General features: G+C 43.0%; 1 protein-coding gene across 2 annotated transcripts in view; it reads right to left on the minus strand.

Moving 5' to 3' along the window:
* Positions 1-416: 416 nt before the first annotated feature.
* pkig (protein kinase (cAMP-dependent, catalytic) inhibitor gamma) overlaps positions 417-22,381 on the minus strand; it is a 45,376-nt gene continuing 23,411 nt past the window's right edge. Inside the window, exons 1-3 of one of the 2 annotated variants that reach the window (XM_034695021.1) lie at positions 19,233-19,342; positions 4,308-4,489; positions 417-1,081 (exon numbers count right to left, since the gene is read on the minus strand). In XM_034695021.1, the coding sequence (XP_034550912.1) occupies positions 999-1,081; positions 4,308-4,461 (237 nt within the window). In that variant the 5' untranslated portion in view covers positions 4,462-4,489; positions 19,233-19,342 and the 3' untranslated portion in view covers positions 417-998. Of the gene's footprint in view, positions 1,082-4,307; positions 4,490-19,232; positions 19,343-22,381 lie in introns of those variants that run through there. The other variant, XM_034695019.1, reaches the window with a different exon arrangement.

Raw genomic sequence — 22,381 nt, forward strand, 5'->3', positions numbered from 1 at the left:
TATGTAGGTATGAAAGACTTATTCTGAGTTGAAACTTGAATATTTTATTCCATTTCTACGAAGTCGGTTATACTAAACATGCTAAATATTACATACTGCACCTTTTAAAGTAATCACTTTCATAGAAAACAATCTTACAAATAGTCACAGCTTTACAGATAATCTGCCCCGTCATCCTCTGTTTCTTTATTGAGAGATAAATTCGAGCACTCCGGCCGGGCTAGGTGGAAATATAAACACCAGCTTCCAGCGCTCGCCGCGTTAATGTACACAAAAGCTGCGTTCAATAATATTTATGGCTCTGGAAGCACTCAGCTGTGAACTCATTAATCCTGGTTGGCTTGGAAACATCACCTTTAGGAGCTCTTAAACCTGCAAAGATAAACCGTGAATACAAAAAAAACCACACAAAAAGGTTACAGTAATTCATAAGTATTTTATTACACAAAGAAAACTGCTATCACAAAGTTATCACTGAACATTTAGCAATAAATATGAAGTCCGTACACGACAGTATAATGGCGACTAGGTTTTATCTTCATTTGAAAAAGAAAAGACTTGACGATGAAATGAACACAAAGGGCAAACACACACACATACTTGGAAATAAAATGACAAACAGATGATTATGAATGCTTCCCCCTACCGGTGACACAGCTCCATATTAGGCTGGAACAATGCTTGAGTGTTATAAATGATTTCAGTTCAGCTCAGTCCACCTCCACAGACATTAAATCAAAGTTTCTGTGCTTTCTTGTCTGATCAGGGAATATAAATGACTAACAGAGAGTGAAGCATGTCAGTTCTGCTCCGTTCTGCTCCCTGTGTTACAATCTGATCCGATGAAAAGGCGACATTTGGGCCGCTGAAGCTCCAAACAGGCCGGCAGTGAGCGAAGGTGCCCTCATGTCCAGTCAGGACAAACAATATTCACACTCTCTCCCCTCTGCTTCCTCTCCACTCCTCGGCTCTGCCCCCATCTCGGCCTCATGCAGAGTTTAGGATGGGCCTCCACCTCCCTGTGCGTCTTGGCTGGTGGAGCCCTCCGCCTCAGGGGCTGGAGAGGCCCCCGGGTCTCCTTCTGGAGGGGAAAAAAAAGAATACACAGAAGAAAATCAGTAAAAGACTGTGTTTAATACCAAGCTCTGAGAGGTTTGACATGTCTAACAGCAGGCGATAAATCTGCTCTCAGGCTCCAGATAGACAAAATCATTTGAATCCTGAGGAAGGAACTACAACATCCTGTAAGAGCAACATGTCAGACATGATATGAGATCATTCCTAAATGTGATCCTTCCCACAACACCCGGATTAGTGCACTCTGATTTATAGGATTCATTCTGGTTATCATGTCATGGGAAACGTGAAAAGGAAGTCGGCAGTGTAATACACAATGGTGAGACTGGAACATCTGCGTCATGTTCAGACCAGCCCCAGCCGACAACCTGACACTCAGCTCAGAGCAGAGGAAGACAAGAGAGATTTTTATTGTGCTGTCGTTACGACTCATTCATCAACACAACAATGAAGACTGAGGCTGCAGGCTGAGAGACACCTGTTTGTGTCTGGGTGGTATTTTCTCTCATAGAGGGACACTTTGACCCAAGTTTTGTCAAACAAAGTTAGACCTCAGATGAATGTGTGGATTAGTCTGAGACAAACTCTGGCTCTCGATTTTGTTCAGCAGGATTCATTTTGGGGACTTGCATGTAAAACTAAACATTTTTAAGCTAGAAAACATGACTGAGCACTTCATAGGTAGGTTTAAGGAGGAACACATGATTGGATCGCTATTCAAAAATCTAAATTGAGTTTTAGTTCCTCAGTAATATGAACTAAAGTGGCTAAAAAAAAGCATTTCTGGTTCCATAGACTCTAAAACTTATGCCATTAAATTCTTGGCAGAGCACAAACTGTGAGCCATGTTTTCCCCTTCTTCTCCTTAAAAGCAAACCAGACATGAATGCTTGTTGTAAGTTAAAGGGGAGGTTTGCTAACTTGTAAAGATTTGAAATAGATCCCCAAAAATAATCAAATTGACCTAACTTTCATGGCTCGTAAGGGACCGTGTCCACTGGAACAAATCTAATGCAGTTCAGCTTCCTAAATCCAAAGATTCCCTCAGTGTCAGCTAGTTTTTGTTGCTGCACCCACAGCCCTCTTCATCTTTTGGAGGATTCCCACACTCGTCAATGTCAAATCTGCTTCAACAACCAATCAACAACAAGAGGGGGCGGGACTTCTGGTATCAACTTTGTCAAGAACAACGATCTCAAATGAGAACCACAAGTGTGAGATAAGACTCACGACTCATTTCTTCAGGGGTATGGTTTCCGGGACTGAAGCCGCTGCTAATGGCAGGAAATGATTATTTTATATGGGTTTAGGTTTTCTTTGTAAAATGTATTTGAATGAAAGCAAGTATGGAGCAAACAGATCGATTAAAACAACTTAATGCTCACTACAAAGGAAGTGCAGTGAGATAACTTTCATAACTTAGCAACAGCTGCAAGAAGTGCTCTGAAATTGAGTTTTTTGGGGCTACCAGTGCAAAAAATGCTGTCAGTGGACACAGGTCCCTGAGCCACCCTCAACACACAACACAGTCAGACCCTGACTTTGTCTGTATGGAGCTTTAAGGTTTTGCATATTTTACTGCAGCACTTAGAGTTTTCCAACACTCCAAACACTCTCTTAAAAGTCTTCTCCCAGGCCTTGTTCAGACCATCAGACTTTTAGCAAATACGATCCACACTACGTCATGAGCCAGCTAGAAATGTGACTCTAATCTTACGTCTTTGAAATCTGATTTGAGCTCTCAATGCGTGCAGAAGAATTTAGAGCGCTGTACGTCATTGGCAGTTCAACACCATGACAGCATGAGATCTACAGAGACAGTAGAGATAGTGATCTTTATCTTTCACGCTTCTGAATCGGATCATACGCAGTCACTGACGCCTTTTAAAATACCACATTGACCCATGGAGGAAACTGGTGATGATCTGATCATTTGGTACAACACCAGTTTAAAAATTCTTTGTGAACCTTTCTGCATAAATACATCCATTATGGTTGTGATGGTACTCCAACCCGGGACTTCCACCAGATCTGTGTACGGTCAGTCTCTGTGCTCTCTCATCTGTCAAAACGTAAACAGTGGCTGTTTACGTTTTCAGAACGGAGCACGGATCAGGTGGAGTCATGTGACCGGGGTTTTCCTGCTGTAATCACTGAATCAAGGATTCTCCTCCTCCTCCTCTCCTCATCCATGTTGTCTTTCTGGTCCTCTGAAAACCTCTGACCTGTTGACTCCAGGCCTGGCTCCGCTCATCATGACTTTGGTTTGTTGTTGTAGTTAAGTAATATACAATCTGGTGATAACACAGAGTGTTTTATTCTGAAAATTAACCGGATGTTTTCATTTTGTTTTGGTGAAACCTGACTTCCTGTCCCGCTCCATCTGCTCTGTTGAGATTGATGCGTCGTGCTCCTGCATCCGGCAAAAATAGAAGTCTTGCGTATCTGATCCAGAGGGCTCCGACCTGCCGGATCAGAGATGCAGCCGGAACGCAATGGAGTGGATCCAGTGGAAGTTAACACATTTGAATGAACAAATGGAATTTGGCCGTAATGCATGTGCAAGACAGTTAAAAATCAGAACACATAAGGGACGATTCACATCATTGAGATGAAAAATGAAGCGTCATACGCTTATTGAACAGCAGAGGGAGCAATCTGCCCCTGACTCTTCTTGTGTGATGTCATCGCTCCTCTAAAGTCTGTATCTGAATAGAGGTGCACAGACAGATGTCTGCAGCAGGTGAAGATTTTGCAGCTGAGGATGCACTACAGTAGTGTCCCGTGCATAGCCGATACCTGTGCAGTGTGCTAAAGTATATTTGCAGACATTTTCATTTTTCTAAATGTAGAAGATGGCCATCCCAAATCAATAAACTCAATCTCCCTCTCTTTACTCCTTATACGTGCGGGAAGTATCATCTCCAGATCTGCTTTGCCGGTGACAGAGAGAGAGGGAGAGACGTAACAGACGACATTACAGCAACATAAGGGATTACTCATCTTCAAGGGGTGCTTATACCTCACTTATTTCCTTTTAGTGTTGATTGTTCTTTAAAAAAATCTTAACAAAAATGTGAAAAAATGGACCCAGCACATCATCACATCGCACTGTATCCTATCTTTTCATGTTTTATCTTGATTCGAGTGTTTGTGCTACATCCCTGGTAAGCATGTATCCTCTGTTTTCTCACTGTATGACTCATGTGTTCATCGGTGTGTTTACTGACCTGCTGCCTTCAGGTCCATCTCTGCCAGGTCTTTGGTGAGCTCACTGGTGCTGGCCCTTTCCTTTTCCTTCCCTGCGATGTCAGGCACTGCGTTCCTGCGGCCGGTGCGATCACAGTTGATGAAGTCTGAGTACGACGACTCCACGTCCATCATCTGTCCATGACCAGCGCTCTCATTACACCTGCCAGGAGAGAAGGGAGGGAGGGAGGGGGGGAGGAGGAGAAGGAGGGGGAGAGTCAGACTGCTGCGGACGTGTTCAAGAAGCAGATAAATCACCCTGTCGTCTCCCTTCAATGGTCTGCAGAGCCCGTGGGAGGATTTACCACCGTGTCCTGTGATTTTCTACTTCTGCAGAGCCAACGTGATGCACAAAAATACTGGCTAGAGAGCAAAAAAGCAGCAAACAGGGAGAGAGATAAGTGGGAGATAAGGATAAGTGATAGAGTGGGCAGAAAGAGGCACATCAGAAACACTTCCACATCCAGAGAAGCAGACAGGAGGGAGAGGTAAGAAAAAGAAGAATGAAGGTGTTAATAATTGCTTCTCCTATTTCTGCACGGCGATTAATAACACCCGTCGACATCTGTGTTAATTGACTGTCCTAAATATACGTGGAAAACAAAAAAGCTGCTCCACATCGCTCAGGGCTCCACATGCACAGTCATACTCTGCTACGAGAACGGTTTGTCAGTGCTGGAGGTACTTACACAGCGAGTAGCGAGGGGGGGAAAGGAGGAGGAGGAGATGGAGGAGGAGGGGGAGGGCTGAAAGGGGCTCTGATCAATATGGAGAGCAGGAGTGAGAGAGCTTCAGAGTCCGGAGGAGAGAAGAAAGAAAGTAAGCAGAGCCGCTGTTAGCCATTCAGTCCTCTTCTGTTTCCTGTTCCCAGTCCTTTCTAAACTAGGTCATGGATGGTGCCAACCTCTAAAACACTACAGCTGGTAAATCCTCAAGAGGGAGAGGACAGAAACCAAGACTGTCCCAGAAAGGAGAGAATGGAAGAGATAAGAAACTAGCAGAGGGAGGAGGACTCCGAGCAGAAGGAGAAGGAAGTTAAAGATGCTGTGTCAGGCTTTAGATGTCGTCACAGTTGTTCCTCTCTTACACATTTAGACCTCAGACCCTCTAATAAAGCGAACCACTCCAGCACAGAGGAACATAAGGAGGGGGGTTTGAGTCTCATGGGGAAGAATGAGAGAGGAATAAAAAAACAAGCTGGCAGAAACCTCAGCCTCGACACGCTGACCCCGGGCCAGCTTGTTCCTAAACCCTCTCTTCACATTCCTTCAGTATCATTTAAAAAGTCCCAGCATTGTTTCCCGTCTCTTATGTACAGTATGCACGCTCTGTGCCAAAAAGGAAGCAGCCGGGTCGTTCCCTGGGAGGTCACGAGACGCGCAGACGGAGGCGGCGCTGTTCGGAAAGTGAATTTTTGCTGTGAAGGTCAAACTTAAAGCCCCCTGTAGGTACGAGGCGTTCTTCAGGAAATGTCAGTGAATTTCTGGACGGCTGGTATTTCCCCGAGTGCGTCTGCTAAGCACATGAGGCACTCTGCATTCAGACGGCAGATGATGATGATGGTGTGATCTGCTGATAGATTGGCATCCAGATAATCAGAGTGTTCGGTCAGAGAGCAGAATCACAGCGGGAGGCCGGAGTCTCACAGCTTCAGAAATAGAGCGACAGCGCTGCCTCTTCCACGGGCTGCAGTTCAAACACTGACGCAATTACTGACTGATGATTCCTGTCTGACAAATCAAAGAAGATAAACACAGATTTAACCGCTCTGACAAACTCAGATCTGTAACGCCTGGTTTTACTGCTGATGCATTTTTAAGGTGACCTTCAGGGTCTTGAAAGTTGCCCTTAATGAAATGTATTATTCTTACTATTATTAGATCCAAGGAGCTCATTCATAAAACTGCATGTGTACTCAAAATCTAAAAGTTGAACACTAAAAAGAAAAGAGGAAGGAAAGAAGGAGGTGACAACTAAGCTGCATCTTCCGGTGTTGAAACTAAACCAAATGCAGAAGTTAAAAATCTGCAGTTCCTCAAGTGTCCACTGGGGGCTGGCAGCCAAGATATCCTCATTAACACCCATGTTAAAATGCCTGCTTCAAACCCCCTCCACAGAAACCAAAGGGTGCCATCACAGAGACTGGGCCCAGTCTCAATGTTCACACTCACACACACACTGACTTTGAGGTGTGTTCCCGCTGAGTCTGTGAGGGCTTAGGGCTGTCCCACCGTCAAAAACCCTGAGCCCTTTCTGATGCCTCCTTTCTGTAAGTGGACATTTTTACAGACATACACTACCAGTCAAAAGTTTGGACACACCTTCTCATTCAATGGTTTTTATCTATTCTAATTATTTTCAACATTGTAGATTAATACTGAAGACATCAAAACTATGAAATAATCTGGTTTTGCCATAATCTGGATTACATAGGGCTATCCATTGTGTACTAACCCTACCTCTAAACAACACAACTGATGGTCTCAAACACATTAAGAAGGCAAGTCATTCTACAAAGGAACTCTTGACGAGGCTCATGTTAATTAGAAACCATTCCAGGAGACCACTTCATGAAGCAGACTGAGAGAATACCAAGAGTGTGCAAAGCTGTCATGAAGGAAAAAGGGGGCTACTTTACAGAATCTAAAATATAAAACATATTCTGCTTTGTTTAAGAGTTTTGTGTTAATTAAATAATTCCATATATGTTCTTTCATAGTTTTGATGTCTTCAGTTTTAATCTACAGAGTTTCAAATAATTAAAATAAATACAAACCCTTGAATGAGAAGGTGTGTCCAAACTTTTGACTGTTAGTGTAGCTTAAGAGAATTACCCATAGTTCTTAGCATTGTGACATGAAGGGGAAGCCCAGGAGTATGGAAGGGTACACGAATGCCATAACATGAAATTTAAAAAAGTGCGTTGGTAACCAAGAAGCATGAAAGGGACAACTAATGTTGGTGTTACAAAAAAGTTTGCCTGTCAGTATAAATGTAGAAAACAGCCTTAGTCGTCCAAAATCTATTATCTTCAACCATACCTACAGTATCATTCATATATTTATAGTTATATATTTAAATGTTGTGGTTAAACAGTCTGTATGGCAAGATCCTGGATCACATGGTGGCCCTTACAGCATCCTGCCCTCAGTCACTTTCCAGGTGAAGTCAGTTAAGTCCAGAAGGGTTCAGGGAGGACGTTGAGATTGGGCCTTGGTCTATGTTTTATACAGCCTGTGTTATTAACACACACGCATGCATGCAGAGCTCCCTCTTGAAGTCACAGTGCACCTGGAAGTAAGCTCACCTCAGTTGTTACTTCAAGTTTCATCATGCAGTATAATGCTGATGCTTCTGGAAACATTTTTTAGTCTGCCACGGTACTATTTATGGTTCCAACTACTTAGTGCCCTGAGATTCATGGAGACAGTAACCCAGCCAAAAAATAAACATTTACATCAACTCACAAAATGAACTAAGGGATGATTTAAACATTTAAATAAAATACAACCTGTTCGTTTTAAAATAATTCAGACTTTTCTTGTGTGAATTGGAAATCTTTAAAATTACAACATGGGGCATCAGCTTTGTCATGCACCCCATGTACAGAGGCTTCATCCCTCAAAGCAGGCTGCCTGAGTTCAATCCTGACCCTCCTCCTTTGCCACGTCACTCCACGCTCTCTTCCCAGTTTCTTCCTCTATCCACGGTCCTATCCTCTCATCAAAGACGCTACAAGCATCATCATTTCACTTCTACCACTAGCTTTTGCAAAACATTATCGTTTCTCCACACTGTACCTTTAATGTTTGTGTCAAAGTGGACTTTCAGTAATTTTCCCATCTGTTTTTGTTTCATTATCATCACTTGACTCTCCTGTCTCAGTTAACCTCTTCCACATCTGTCCCTCCAGTTTAGTGTGCCTTTAAAATGTGTGTTGTTTGGACTTTGCAGCAGTTCAATCAGCCCCACTTCTTTATTCACGGGCCAGCTACTCAATACATTTTGTTTGGCTCAACCAATCAGAGAGAAGCCATGGCGCCGTGTGACATCTCTCTCCGAGCAGAAAGCCTCCTGATGCTGCTGACGGCTCAGTTCTGTAACTGAGCAGGTAAACCTCAGCTCCACAGACAGCATCCAGGGAGAACACTAACAAGACGCATTCAGCCACAGCTGCAGAACATTTATCTCCATCAGAGGTGGAATTAAAAGTTACAAACCAGCTGTGAAGTTAAATACGAGGCATCTGCTAACAATGCATTACAGCAAAGACAGGACAGTGACGGAGTAACCAGGAGGATATATTAAATACAGCACCATACATCGAAATATGGACAACCAGCTCTCTGCATAAAGGGCTGCCAATCCACTAGTTTTGGCGTTTTAAAGCTCCTGTGAGGAGTTTTTAGCTGGTTGTTAAAAAAGACTGAGGTTCAAGGTAAACAAGACTATCAGGAAGAAGATTGACCATGACTATATTGTGATTGTTGATGCCTGAAACCATGTGAGGGGGTTGGTGTCAGACCAGATTAACAGCAAGCTGAAGAAACAGCAAATATTGACAATTCTCTAAATGTTTGTTGGAAAAATAGCAGAACGAGGAGATTTTATGTCAGAAAGCACAACTTACACTTGATAGTACAAGATCATAAAATAGATGAGAGGTACCACTTGGTCTCAAAAATGAATCACCACTCTATTAACATGTCAACCACAGAGCATGGTAGACCACCGTCACAACCACGTGATCTAAACCAGACTTAACTTCAGCACTTCGGGAACATTTTGGTTTCGGCCAAATGAAAGAGGGAAAACCAGCTAATTTAGATGAAGTAAACTAGGACATCTGCTGCAAAATGTTCCCTTTGCAGCAAGGAAACACATCCAGTTTGAAGTCTCACCAAACAAGTTCTCACTCAGCTATCGAGGCAAAGCTGCTTCCCCTTAAATTGAAGGATCCCAATATCTGGAATCGCTGCTACTTTGCAGTCGTCTCCCTTCCTGTCCTGTATGATGCAATCTCTATACACAGTCACAGTCTGATCCATGACAACGTCAGAGATACGTTTTACCAAGGACATATGAGCTTCTGACCTCAGTCCACCTTAGACCTTAGACCTTAGGCTGCACGAAGACTTAAACATAAAACAGCCAAAAAGTCAGAGCTGCTTATTGTTTTGTTGTTGATAACAGGGGTTTAATTTAGAAATGGTGAGTACAGAATATTAATACATGTGCATCTTTATCATAGACTGTATAATAAATGGATGCAGTATCCGTGAAGTCACCCGTCTGTTCCTGAAGCGCTGTTTTGAAGCCGATCATCTGCGGGTGCCATATTGGAAATGCAGAACTCAACCTAACTTTGTCCAAGCTTCCCTGTTGACTCTAGCTTGCCTGTGTGAGTGTCAGCTCTGTGATCGACTGGCAGTCTCTCCTGGATGTGGCGAAGCAGCAACCAAGATGTCAAAAAATGAGGACATTGTGGAAGTGCTGCAGTTCCTAGATTGTCCACTAGAGGCTGGACACAACCAAAACTTCGTCCAAGGTAGCTTGAGGTAAAGAGGCGACCCTTTTGCCTTTTCGTCAACAGCTACAGGGTGCCTGCCTGTCAATCAAGTCAGGCATGCCCTTATTTGGGCAAACGTCGCAAGTTTAATATCTTTCGGAAATGACGAATTATAAAAACATTCACCCCTCGTACAGTGTGTGCCGATAGAGGAATTAGCTACTCAGACTAAACTCATTTTTTGATCCAAACATGTTTATTTCTGCTGTAAAGATTGTCTATTTTTGAATGGGTGTGTATGTGGTTTCCTGGTGTTTCCACAGCCTGCCTCTAGTGGACGCTTCATGAACTGCAGTGTTTAGCACTTCTGCTTGATCTTATATCATTATCAGTTCTCAGTATCACCTCAAACATTCATTCATTGTGTGGTCTATGATTTTGTAGGAACATTCTACAGCTGATATCAACCAGGACAGTGAATTCTAATCTCAATGAGGCTTTTCTGCTTTAATCTATTTAAATAAATCAGTAATGTTGTGAATTACTACAAGATAGGATCTAAAATACACATTTCAAACTATAACATTTCACAAGATGTCAAACTTTCTGTAAAATTCAGCTCCAGGATGTGAATATGAATCTCTCTTACATCAAACATTGACTCATATAAAGTATGGAGGCTGCACTTTGTCCGTCTGGAGCAGCAGTATCTGTTTGTCTGTTGCGTTTGCCTCCTTCTCCTTCACTGACTCTGTTGCTATGTGGATTATGGAGCTCCATCTAATTGCCATTTGTTTGTTTAATTAGTCTGCCTGCCTGCGCATGTGAATCAAGTCCTACCATGAGATCATTAACAGGTTTCCATGGAGGGCTGACGATGACGGCGATGTTCTGCTCTTCAGCTCGTGTTTACTCTCCTCTCCGCCTGGCTGCAGGTCTCAGCTGTGGAACGAGCTCTTTAACGCCGCTGCTTTCTGAAAAATGACTTGATGTCCGCGGAGCTCGCCGTGATGATGATGAACGTGTTGTTGTAGAGCTGACCGGCTCAGACTGGGCAGGGAGGGAGATGCTGTTGTTGTTGTTGTTCACCTGCTTTGATTTGTTTAATGTAAATGAGCATGTAAAGCTGACCGGGACGATGATGCTCTGAAAAAGACGATGATGGCCTTCCGCCTGACTGAACTAAGTGCTGCTCTTGTTTACCGAGTGGAATAAAAGAATAATCATGCGCTCCTTCCTGGGCTGCGATGAACAGTTGTCTGTTCTCTCTTGACTTTTTGGTCAAAAAACAATATAAAATTGAATTCAACATAATCCAATTTAATAACAAAAAACAGAGGCAGGAAGCAAACCCTTAAAACTGAGAGGCTGGAGTCTTGTTGTTGCTACATAATTGACTCAAACGATAAATCAATCATCCTTGATTTTGCTGCCTGTCCTTCCTATTGTCTATCATGTTTGACAGAAGCAACAAACTCAACAGTGCAACTTTTTAAAACTTGAAATTTGATGGCTTTTCCTGGAATGGCCCTGACGACACTAAATAATCAAACGTGCCTGCCTTGTATCTGAAATCGGGCCTTGGTGAGGTCAGGATCTTAAGCTATGAAAATCAGTTTCCACCTTTGCATCCTCAGTAATCTACTTACTTTGTTTACCGTATAATTCGGTGTATAAGACGAACTTTTAAAACATGTTATGTCATTGATAAAGTTGGCTGTTTCCTACACACCAGTATGACCAATATGCCAGTATAAAAAGCAGAGAGGTGTTCTGTTTTGTCACAGTTTTTTTACCCAGAAGGTGGCGCTCCAGGAAGCAAACAACCACTTCAATGCACAAAGCATTCAGGATGCAAAGCGAGGCGGACCCGTCTCGAACTCGATACTTCTCTCCCTCATTCGGTTTCATTCATGCACTTAAAGAAAACTGTTGTATACTATTATTTATGGAGTCATGATTTGAGCAAGCTGCAACCTACTGTGTTAAAAAAGAAGCTCATTCAGAAGTGTTATAAACTGCAGTTCATGAAGCGTCCACTAAAGGCTGGCTGCAGAAACACCGGAAACCACATACACACTCATTCAAATACAGCAAAATAAACATGTTTACAGCCTGGTTCAATAAACGGTTTATGTCTGAATAGCTCATTTCTACATCAACACCAAGCGGCAAACTCCGGTCTAAAAATATGAGTCCAATGCGGAAGTGTTGTAAACTGCAGTTCATGAAGTGTCCACTAGAGGCTGGCTCCAGAAGTACCGGAAACCACATACACACCAATTCAAAAAAGCTGATCTTTACAGCAGAAATAAACATGTTTACAGGCTTGTATAAAAGACAGGTGTAGTCTGGATAGCTCATTTCTTGATCGGCACACGCTGTACGGGGGGGTGAATTTTTTTCTAACGTGGCAATTTCGAAGATATTGAGATTACGAGTCTTCCAACGAGAGGCACAGCTGACTTGATTGACAGGCGGGAACATTGTAGCTGTTGGCTAGGAGGCTCAAAGCCCGCCTCTTTAGGGTTAGGGTAAGGGTCGGGTGAGGCGATATATTGCGAGTATGCCCACAGGTTAGGGTTAGGGATCAAGTGCAGTGACAAATACTAAGGGTTCGGTTTAGGGATCAAGTCCAGTGACAAATACTAAGGGTTCGGTTTAGGGATCAAGTCCAGTGACAAATACCAAGGGTTCGGTTTAGGGATCAAGTCCAGTGACAAGTACTGTGGGTTAGGGTTAGGGATGAACCCCGAGTGGTTAGGGTTAGGGTAAGGGTCGGGTGAGGCGATATATTGCGAGTATGCCCACAGGTTAGGGTTAGGGATCAAGTCCAGTGACAAATACTAAGGGTTCGGTTTAGGGATGAAGTCCAGTTATGTTGAGTTCAACATTTCCAATATGGCGCCCGCTGACGATCTGCTTCAGAACCGCGCTTCAAAATCAGATGGGCGATGTCACCGATACTCCATTTATTATACAGTCTATGGATTTGAGTCAAAATGCTCCTCAAGACATTGCAACCAGAGGGGGGCGCAAGTCTCAGCAGAGTTGCAATAACAGCTTCACAGAAACTGCACATTGCTGAATGTAATGGAAGTCTACAGGCCGGAGACGGAACACCTTCCACCACTGAGAGAACCCAAAAAACAGACTGCACCTCAAACTGGTGTGACATATTCCAGATGTTATAGTACTGAAGGCTTGTGTAGTTCATAGTAACTACGGTAACATTCAGACACATTTAAAATGTCAACACCAGACATGTGCTTAGAGTTTCTAGCACACTTTAATGAGGGTTTCATTCCAAAAGAAGGCTTCTCATCACCCTGGATGTTGTTTGTTTTGCAGCGTTTGACATTAGCAGAACTTTTTTGTCTGAAGTCTGATGCAGCAATGCAACTCTTTAATCAACTGACCAATCAGAGGCCCTTTTATTATCTGCCATCATCAGCAACAACTTCATATTGGTGTCCCAGTGTGTTTTTACATTGCATCATGGCATTGGGTCACACTGATCCTCCAATGCCGGCACAGCCTTGCACGATGTTAGAGGTTACAGGGTGCCTTGATCTGGCGTGTGGTCGGACGAGGAATTAACCACATACTGCCGAAACAGCCGATTTTAAATTTTCGATTTGAATTTGAATTTGAATTTAGATTTGAATGAGTTTCAGGTTAGACATTTAAAGCAGGTATGAAACCTAAGCAGAGGACTAGATAAGCAGACAGAAGTCACCACTTTGTCCACAGGGGGCGCCAAAGTCGACACAACAGCAGTAAGACAAACTGTATGTGTGTACTTTGACCTTTTACACACATCTTGTGAGTCTTGCATCATTTTTCGACAGAAATGTCAGCGCCTCATGACCACATTCCCGAAGTGACCACTGACGGCTCTGTTACAGTGTGTGTGTGTCCTAGTTCAACAAAAAGACTGTCATTATATGAAAGGTGGGTGTGTGTGTGTGTGTGTGTTTGTGTGTGTATAGGAAGGGAAACTTGACACAGCTGCAGCCACAGGATGATTGTCGCAGGTGTTCATTTTCACTCCAGACAAAAAACAAGTCGACCCTCGAAGGGAAACACGGGGATGAACTCAGTTTAGCCTCCCTCTCTTCCTGCTCTGCATTATGTGTGTGTGAGTGAGTGTGTGTGTGTGTGGATAGTTTCCGATGTGGGGCTTCGCTCTGCAAAGTTATTTCAGGAACACGTCCTGATTTAAATTCTGGTAAACCCTCTGTTCTGAGAGAAACGAGCCGCTCTGTTGTATCGACGTGGAGAGCAACACAACCTCGTGGTGACAACAGAGTCGACCTGCTGCACTCACTGTACTCACACTGAGGTTTCCCTACATGACAGTTCTGAACATGAGCAGCGGCCACACATGTAATAGGAGCGATTTGAGCACAGAGATATTAGAAACATAAGCCTGTGGGATCACTGGGGGTGTATGAGTCAGCGCAGACACTTAAATCAGCCCATTAGAGAAGCAGGCTCACTGAGATCCCAGCGGAGCCTTTTAAGCCTGATTTGTGTGTAATAAACCCACATTATCTGCAATAACGCACACAAAGACCGGCTTCTTTGCTGACTTCGCCTTCCATTAGGAACGGATTCAGGTCTGTCGACCATTTCTGCAGCGTTTATTGATAAGGCAGGAAGCCTCCAGCAGAGAGGGTTCAACCGGTCTCACGTGGCAGCTCAACTTCTCAACTCTGAACACTTCCAATCTGAGGTTCAATGTGATGAAGTAGACAGAAACAAAAGGCTAACTCCCAAAGTTTACTATAGTTTCATTCTGCATATATCACAGTCACCTATAAGTTTGAGAAAGCAGATCATCAGTGATTTCATATTTACTGTCAAATTTGCTAATTGTAGCTTTAAAAAGTTAAGTTTGAATGCCGTTGTTTGTCATAAATAATCATCCATATATCTTGGAGTTTTAGTCTGCTGGTTAAATCAAACATAAGCTGAGCTGAGCAGAAAATGGTCTTATTTTTTGTTACAGCTATCCAGTGTTGGGCAAGTTACTAAAAAATAGTAATTAGTTACAATTACTAGTTACTACTTTGAAAAATAACTGAATTACTAACTGAGTTACAACATTATAAAAGTAATTAGTTACTTGAGAAAGTAACTTAAGCATTTCATCGTTTTGCATGATTCCTCTCATTAAAGCTAGGGTTGGCAGTCTCGGAAAACTAGCATGAATTTGAATGTAGCATTTCCTCAGGACTCCGTCTAACCCCTCCCCTCCTCCCTCGGAGCTCCTCCAAAACGACCCCCCCCGCTCACATGCACGAGCGCCGCTGACCTGCGACCATATGATGGTGACTGATTCAAAACCGGTCCTCACCAAAACATTATCATAGTGAAAGTTAAAAACACAAACAAACATGGCTGCTGTTAGTACTCACAACTGTCATGCTAGCATTATCCAGTTGTACCGGTGACACGATATCAGGAGAAAAGTTATAACACATATATAACACTGTAACAACTCTACTGTTTGTTAAACGTGTTCAGTGTAGATGTTCTTAATTCCTACAGTGTTGACGGTCAGTGAAGGCATCAGGAGAGGTGTAGAGTGTGTGAGCTGGAGAGAGGAGAGACAAGAGGAGAAGTTCTTCATTCATTCAAACATTGATTGTTGTTTTGTTGGTTGGCGTGATCACGGCCGACAGTGACCGGTTATTAAAGATCAACGTGTTCACGAATCAGCTCGTCATCACTCCGGACGGACGCTACAGTACATCTACATTTCTGTAGGACTTACTAAATGTCATTAATTCTTCTGCTTGTCAGAGCCCCCGTGGTGAGAGCTTTTTAGACTCTGATCCGGACTACAGTCCTGAGCAAAGCACCTCATCGGGTCAGAGGGGACAGGCCCGAGGTCGAGCGAGAGGGGCAGTAAATAGAGGCAGGGGAAGTAGAGGCAGGAGACGGGGACGAGGAGTACACGCTGGGGAAATGTACGCGCAGGAGGCGGGCAGAACAGCAGGACGGGATTTGAATGGTTTAAAATTTTGGCACCCAAAAAAGGCTGATTGGTTGGTGTTTTCCCAGGTTTACTCCGGCAGGACATAAAGATCATTTTAACCAGTATAACAAAAAGTGTATCTAAATCTGATTACCAACCCCAGCTTTAATGTACATATTTAGTGTCGCATTGGCTGTGTGAAAGGAAACAACTTTCTTAGCCATTAGACCTATGATGAAAAGTATTTAGTGGAACAATGAAACACAAAAGAAATGTTTGAAACTTTTGATATTTCTGAAATATGTATTATAGCCTCAACAGACCTTAAATGTAAGCATTACTACATTCTTTTAGTAGTGTAAATTGAAATAACTTCACTATATTAGCAGTGAAACAATGAACATACTTCGCAATAAGTCTGTTTGGTCCTTCCTGACTCACATCAGGAACTTACAATACTGCAGCTAACAGATCTATCTAAGAGCACAATAAGTTGAAAAATAATGTTGAGTCCTAAAAACGTATCAATATCTGTAAAAATGCTCTTTTTCTTGAGGATGCAGGTGGGTATCGGTCAAACATGAGTAACGGCCATTACCGGCACGCCTCTAGAGTCAATGGTTCCCAAAGTGACAGTCTTTAAATCCTTAAAAAAAATTCTAATGATTTAAAATAACATATTTTATCCACTGTTGTAAAAATATCAACAAAACTGGAGCTACATCCATGATAAAACCATGCTAATAAATAACGTCATTGACTTTCTTCTTTATTTTGATGCCAAAAGGCTCCTGAGGAAATGATGCTGCTTATAGTCTTTACTAAATACAAGGAAATACACAGGTTTTTAGGATTGGCCTGATAGTTCTTGAGTTCAGCTGTGAGCAATATTTAACCAGTCCCTCCAGGAAGTTGCGATTTCGCGATCGCAACTATCAACGCAAATTCAACCAATCAGCCTTGCAATTTTTTATAATCACCGCAACTTTCCTGCAAATTTGACCAATTACCTCAATCTCAGCTCCTGTACGTCATCAGGTTAGTCATCAATTTGACTTCCTTGGAACATAAACATAAGTCCTCACTTGATCGGCATTTTTCAACAGAGAACGGGTGAAAAGAGGGGACAGCAGGCAGGACAAGTGACCATGACAACGTTGTTATTTATAGATTGAGGGGCTCAGTGTTAGCTTGGTCTCTACCTGCAGCAGGTGTGCTTTATGAACCAGCTCCGCCTCACCTCCATGCATCTGTCTCATCTTCATTGATGATTTTTACCCCCCGGTGTGCGTTAGTGACAAAGACACAACAGGGGGGACGTCTGTTTACTATTTGATGTTTGACATTGTTGCCGTGGTTACCGTAAAAAGCTCTGCATCTACAGCTTGATTTAATCCAGTTTGGTGAAACATCAGACACATTTAGTAAGTTTTGAACTCCTTGTCATCAAAGATGCAGATTAATTTCAGAGTGCCGTGAACTGACTGTGCATCAGTCGCTGCGAGGTGCATTCAGGGACCGTCGGAAATGTGCAATACAGTCCTTTCATGGCATTTTTCTGTGAATCAAGAAGATCAAAATACAGTCACAGTGGCCACATCAGAATGTTTTCTAAAAACAACTGTAATGTAGCGTATTTACTTGCCCCTGAGATGTTATTGGGGGAAAAAACAAAACAAAAAAACAATCGCAACTTTCACCGCAATTTTTTCAAAAAGCAACAATCACAAAAAAATCCTGCGAAATCCTGGAGGGACTGTTTAACCAACTCAGAACAATGGGGGTCTTCAGTATCTGGGAACGTTATTTTGGGGGTCTTGGACTTGAAACGTTTGGGGAACCCCTGGTCTGAGATCAGCAACATGCAGTATGTGAGACATGTTTCTGTGACCTTTAAGTAGAAGAACGACAACAAACAATTTAAATGCATCAAATTTTAAAGCTGACTTAAAAAAAAACAAAGATAAAAAGTTAAAAAGAAGTAATGCTAAAACCATTGGCTGTAATGTTATTCTAAACACTGCACCAGTAACTGCCCCTATTTTGCAGAATCTCTGTGCACCTCTAACTTTTCTCAACATGTTATGATGACACTCAAGTAAATCTCAAGTGTGGCATGAATTTGGTTATAAAATGAGATCATTTGCCAAATGTTGGAGGCAGCTCAGCACTGGCTAACCATGAAAAGACTGGTCTTGGTTTGAGTTCCCCAACACATCAAAAAGAATACTTAAAAGAAATGTGTCCTTGAAATTTACCACACTGCTCTTCAGAAATGTAGATTTCCAGGCGAGGCGCGCTGATGAATTCATGTTTGGCATTTTGATTTCTGCTCTCAAGAAGAGCACTCAGGAGGAGAGGATGACCTCTGACCCCTCCACAGCACAGGAGTGGACTGATAGTAAATGAGATGCATCAATAGAGACCTATACTGACACCAATGCTCAGAATAACAATACAGCCAGCACAATGTTTCATCATTACTTCTTTGTGTCCTTTTTTCAAATCAAGTTTGATGTATTTAAATTGTTTCAAGCAGTCCTTCCTCTGGAAACATTGCTGTGACTTGTCGCCGATCTGTCTGACGAATACTTCCACCCTACCGACTTCTTCTGTCACATTTGACCATGAAAACAAATCAGAGACTCTAACAACCCTCTTCTCTGAATCAGCAGTTAGATATACGAACATGAACATGTACATACTTCATCTCCCTCTATCCCTCTCTCCAACACGGTCTCAGCAGATGTGTGTCTAACATGAGTCTGGTCCTGCTGGAGGTTTCTGCCTGTTAAAGGAAGTTTGTCCTTGCCACTGTAACTTGCTAAATGCTGCAAAGTGCTCTGCTCATGGTGGATTAAGATGAGATCAGACTGAGTCCTGTCTGTAAGATGGGACTGGATCTGATCCTGTCTTGATGTTGGGTCTTTGTTAATAATAGAACATAGAGTGCAGTCTAGACCTGCTCTGTTTGGAGAGAGTCTGAGGATAACAGCCTTAAAAAAAGAACCACTTTCTGTTTGTGTCTTTAGAAAGATGTTTCTGGAAGTGGGTCAAATGTGTGAGACCATGATGGAGAGATTTTGTGGAGGTGGCCCAACAAGGACCGTGAGATTCTGCCTTCTCCGAACAGACCTCTAGTCTCTCTTCCTAGCACACTTAAACTTGTTTTTTATATCTTATAATGTTAAATAAAGTGTGAGGACTCCTCTGTTATAATGACCACCGTCCAAACACACGCAGAAAAATGATCACGGACAAAGAAAAGCATCAAATCCTGTCATGTAAGAAGCTGTTTTTAAATCTAGCTCACTATAAAACTGAAGCATATACACTTCCCAGTCTGGACACCTCTCAGCCCTCAAACTGCTTCACAAGACGAACCCAACATGATCAAACTGGCCACCTTACCACAGAGATCAGAGCCGCTTCATGTCCTCACAAGTGTCTGCAGTCCGACCCAGACTCAGATCCATGCAGCCTGCAGAGCTCTCACCGAGTCAGACAGCGAAGGCACCATCACACTGTGTCTCTCAGCTCTGTGCCCTCTCGCTCGCCTCCTCTCAGCCCCCGTCAGCTGTGGTCTGGGCTCTGTCTGTTCACATGATGTCAGCAGCTGCTCGGCTGACAGCAAGCCCACTTCAAAGTTCAAACACGAGGGAGCTGTATTTCCTCTTCCCGATTATTGTTGGTCTTCCTCTCCTAAGTAAATAAATAAATAAATAAAAGCCCAGTCCATTCAATTCTGCGGTGTATATCTGCCCCGTTTCCTTCCTCTTTTTATGGGACCCGGGGCTGGGTGTTAAGATGTTATTTCCCCTGGTGAGGTCAATAATGGAACTTTCCCGAGAGCTAATTTCTGCTTTTTAGCACTCGGACACTGTGAAACTATTCCAGCTGTGACACACAAATCAAGTCTCTGTCAAAGCAGACTTTCCCACCTCTCTCTCTCTTTCTCTCAAGCGAGATTCAAGTTGCCGTCAAGCAGCAGGAGAAGTCTCTCTCCTCTCTCTCAGACATGCAGCATTATCACTGATAACACTTGATACACAATGCAATTTTCTTTCTCCTTTTCAGCGAGCAGAGATACCGCCAATGATCGCTGCCACTCCGGTGTAATTGCCATCCTCAATGAGCGCACTGAGCTCCTGCGCCTGAAGGCATCGTGAATCAGCCGAGGAGCAGGAGATAAGACGCCTGACCGGGGCCATTAGCGTCAGCTGCTGTGGAAAAGTCCCGAGTGAACTAATGAATAAAACAAAAGGTCCGGGGTAAAAGGCTTCTTCTTCTCCTTCAGAAAGCTGCAGCCAAATCAGAAATCAATCACACTGGGACAGATTATCTCAGGAGGCGTTTCTGACGAGCGGAGAGACGTGCGGCTCCTCACTTCAGAGATCAATCCCTGGTGTTCGTCGTCTCTCATGAGGACTCAGAAAAACACACACGTGTACGGCTTCACTCCACAAACTGTCATCAGACATTAACAGGGTGGTAAAGGGACTGCTGGCATCTTAAGACGAGCTTCAATCGAGGTTTTCCTTTCTTATTGTTGATTCATCCGTTGATTGAGCAGTCTGCAAACCAACTACCTACTACTACTACTATCCGTCTCATCACCCCCCAGGGGGTCCCGACCCACACTTTGGGAACCCTTGATCTAGGTTATAAGACAAAAGCTGTCCCCCTCAGAATTAATGACTGGACCACTATCTTCATACGCACATGAATCCACTTTGAGTGTAGAAGTCAATTGTTTGCAGATGACACGTACGTTTATTCATCTGTTTCTCATATCAAACATTTTATTTACTCTTCACAGCTGGTGTCATCTCACCAATTTGCTTCTTATTGCTTCCTTTGGCTTAAGTTTAAGAGTCCATGGGTTTTATAATGACACATTTAACCATTTTCCAGTGATGACCAGCCCATTTTCAAGCTCTGTGAACAAAGTTCTGACAAATATCTATAAAACACTAATATGTCCTGGTTTTGAACAATCCCTGTCTCTGTTCTTACCAAGTGAAATACCAAAACAATGCACTGATTTGTCTCTATATATGTCAATCAATGTTGCCAAGGCTGTTGCTGTTTTAACCAAGCAGCAACCTCCGGTCTCAAACTATGAAGCCCATGCGGAAGTGTTATAAACTGCAATTCATCCAGAATCCGCTTGAGACTGGCTGCAGAAACACCGGAAACCACATAGACATGAATGGGAAAAAGACGATCTATGCAGCATTAATAAACATGTTTACAGCCTGGTTCAAAAAACGGCTTAGCTATAGTAGCTAATTTCTCTATCAGCACACACTGTACGGGGGGTGAATTTTTTTCTAACGCAACGGATCAGAAGATATTAAAATTACAAGTTTTTGCCCAAATAAGGACATGACTGACTTGACTCCCGGCCAGGAACATATAGCTGTTGGCTAGGAGGCTGAAACTCCGCCCCTTTACGTCACAATATGCCTGGTTGAGTTCTGCATTTCCAATATGGCTGCCTCCGTCGACTGGCTTCAAAACAGCGCTCAGGAACAGATGGGTGACGTCATGGATACTACATCCATATTTCATACAGTCTATGGTCTCAGCAGATGTGTGTCTAACATGAGTCTGGTCCTGCTGGAGGTTTCTGCCTGTTAAAGGAAGTTTGTCCTTCCCACTGTAACTTGCTAAATGCTGCAAAGTGCTCTGCTCATGGCGGATTAAGATGAAATCTGACTGACCCCTTAAGATTAGATTAGAGATTAGAGAACTTTATTGATCCCTTGTGGGGGAAATTCATATGCCACAAGGGTCTGTTCACAGAATCAACAAACAATAGGACAGTACAGTCACAAAAACACAACAAATAAAAAAAACCACAGTCACACCATTTGAGGTCTAATTAACAGCTATGGGTCAGATTCATGGCAGTATTCAGGGCAGTTTCAGGGCCGGTTCAAAGCCGGTGCTCCATTGAGAACCAGTTTTTTGTGTTTTGACCAAGCGGCAACCTCTAAAAATATGAGTCCAATGTGGAAGTGCTAAAAACTGCAGTTCATCGAGGAGCCTTTGGAAAGAATTGGAGGTTAAAAAAGTTTTTCAGTCACCCTGATGTCTCCACAAACCAGTTATTTGTTCTTAGTTCACTGCAGCAGTAGGAATCGACTATCTGCTCATCTTCAGGCTACAATTGGCTCAAAGAGGATTAAAAGGTCAGAGAGAGAATCAGTGTGCTACTAATGCAACATGAGCCTGCAGGTCAGAAAAATCCATTTCAAACTGTAGAGACTACCTGTGAGGTCCAGAGACAAAGTACAGAAGGTCTGGGACTTGTTCAGGCCTGCAGTTTAACACTGATTCATCTCAGTGATCATCAGATGTAGTTTATACCAAAAGTAGAGAGATCTGAGTGAGGAAACTTTTAAAACACTGTACAGGAAGTCGAACAGATTCCTTCTTCAAAACTATCGTGGGAAGAGAAGCAAAGACAAGGGGATCAGAAATCATTATCATATGGGGCTTGGGTTGATCCCAGCTGTCATTTGGCGCAGTGGAGCACACCAAACATGGACACA

The sequence above is a fragment of the Notolabrus celidotus genome, chromosome 11, assembly GCF_009762535.1.
Source record: "Notolabrus celidotus isolate fNotCel1 chromosome 11, fNotCel1.pri, whole genome shotgun sequence".
NCBI lineage: Eukaryota > Metazoa > Chordata > Actinopteri > Labriformes > Labridae > Notolabrus > Notolabrus celidotus.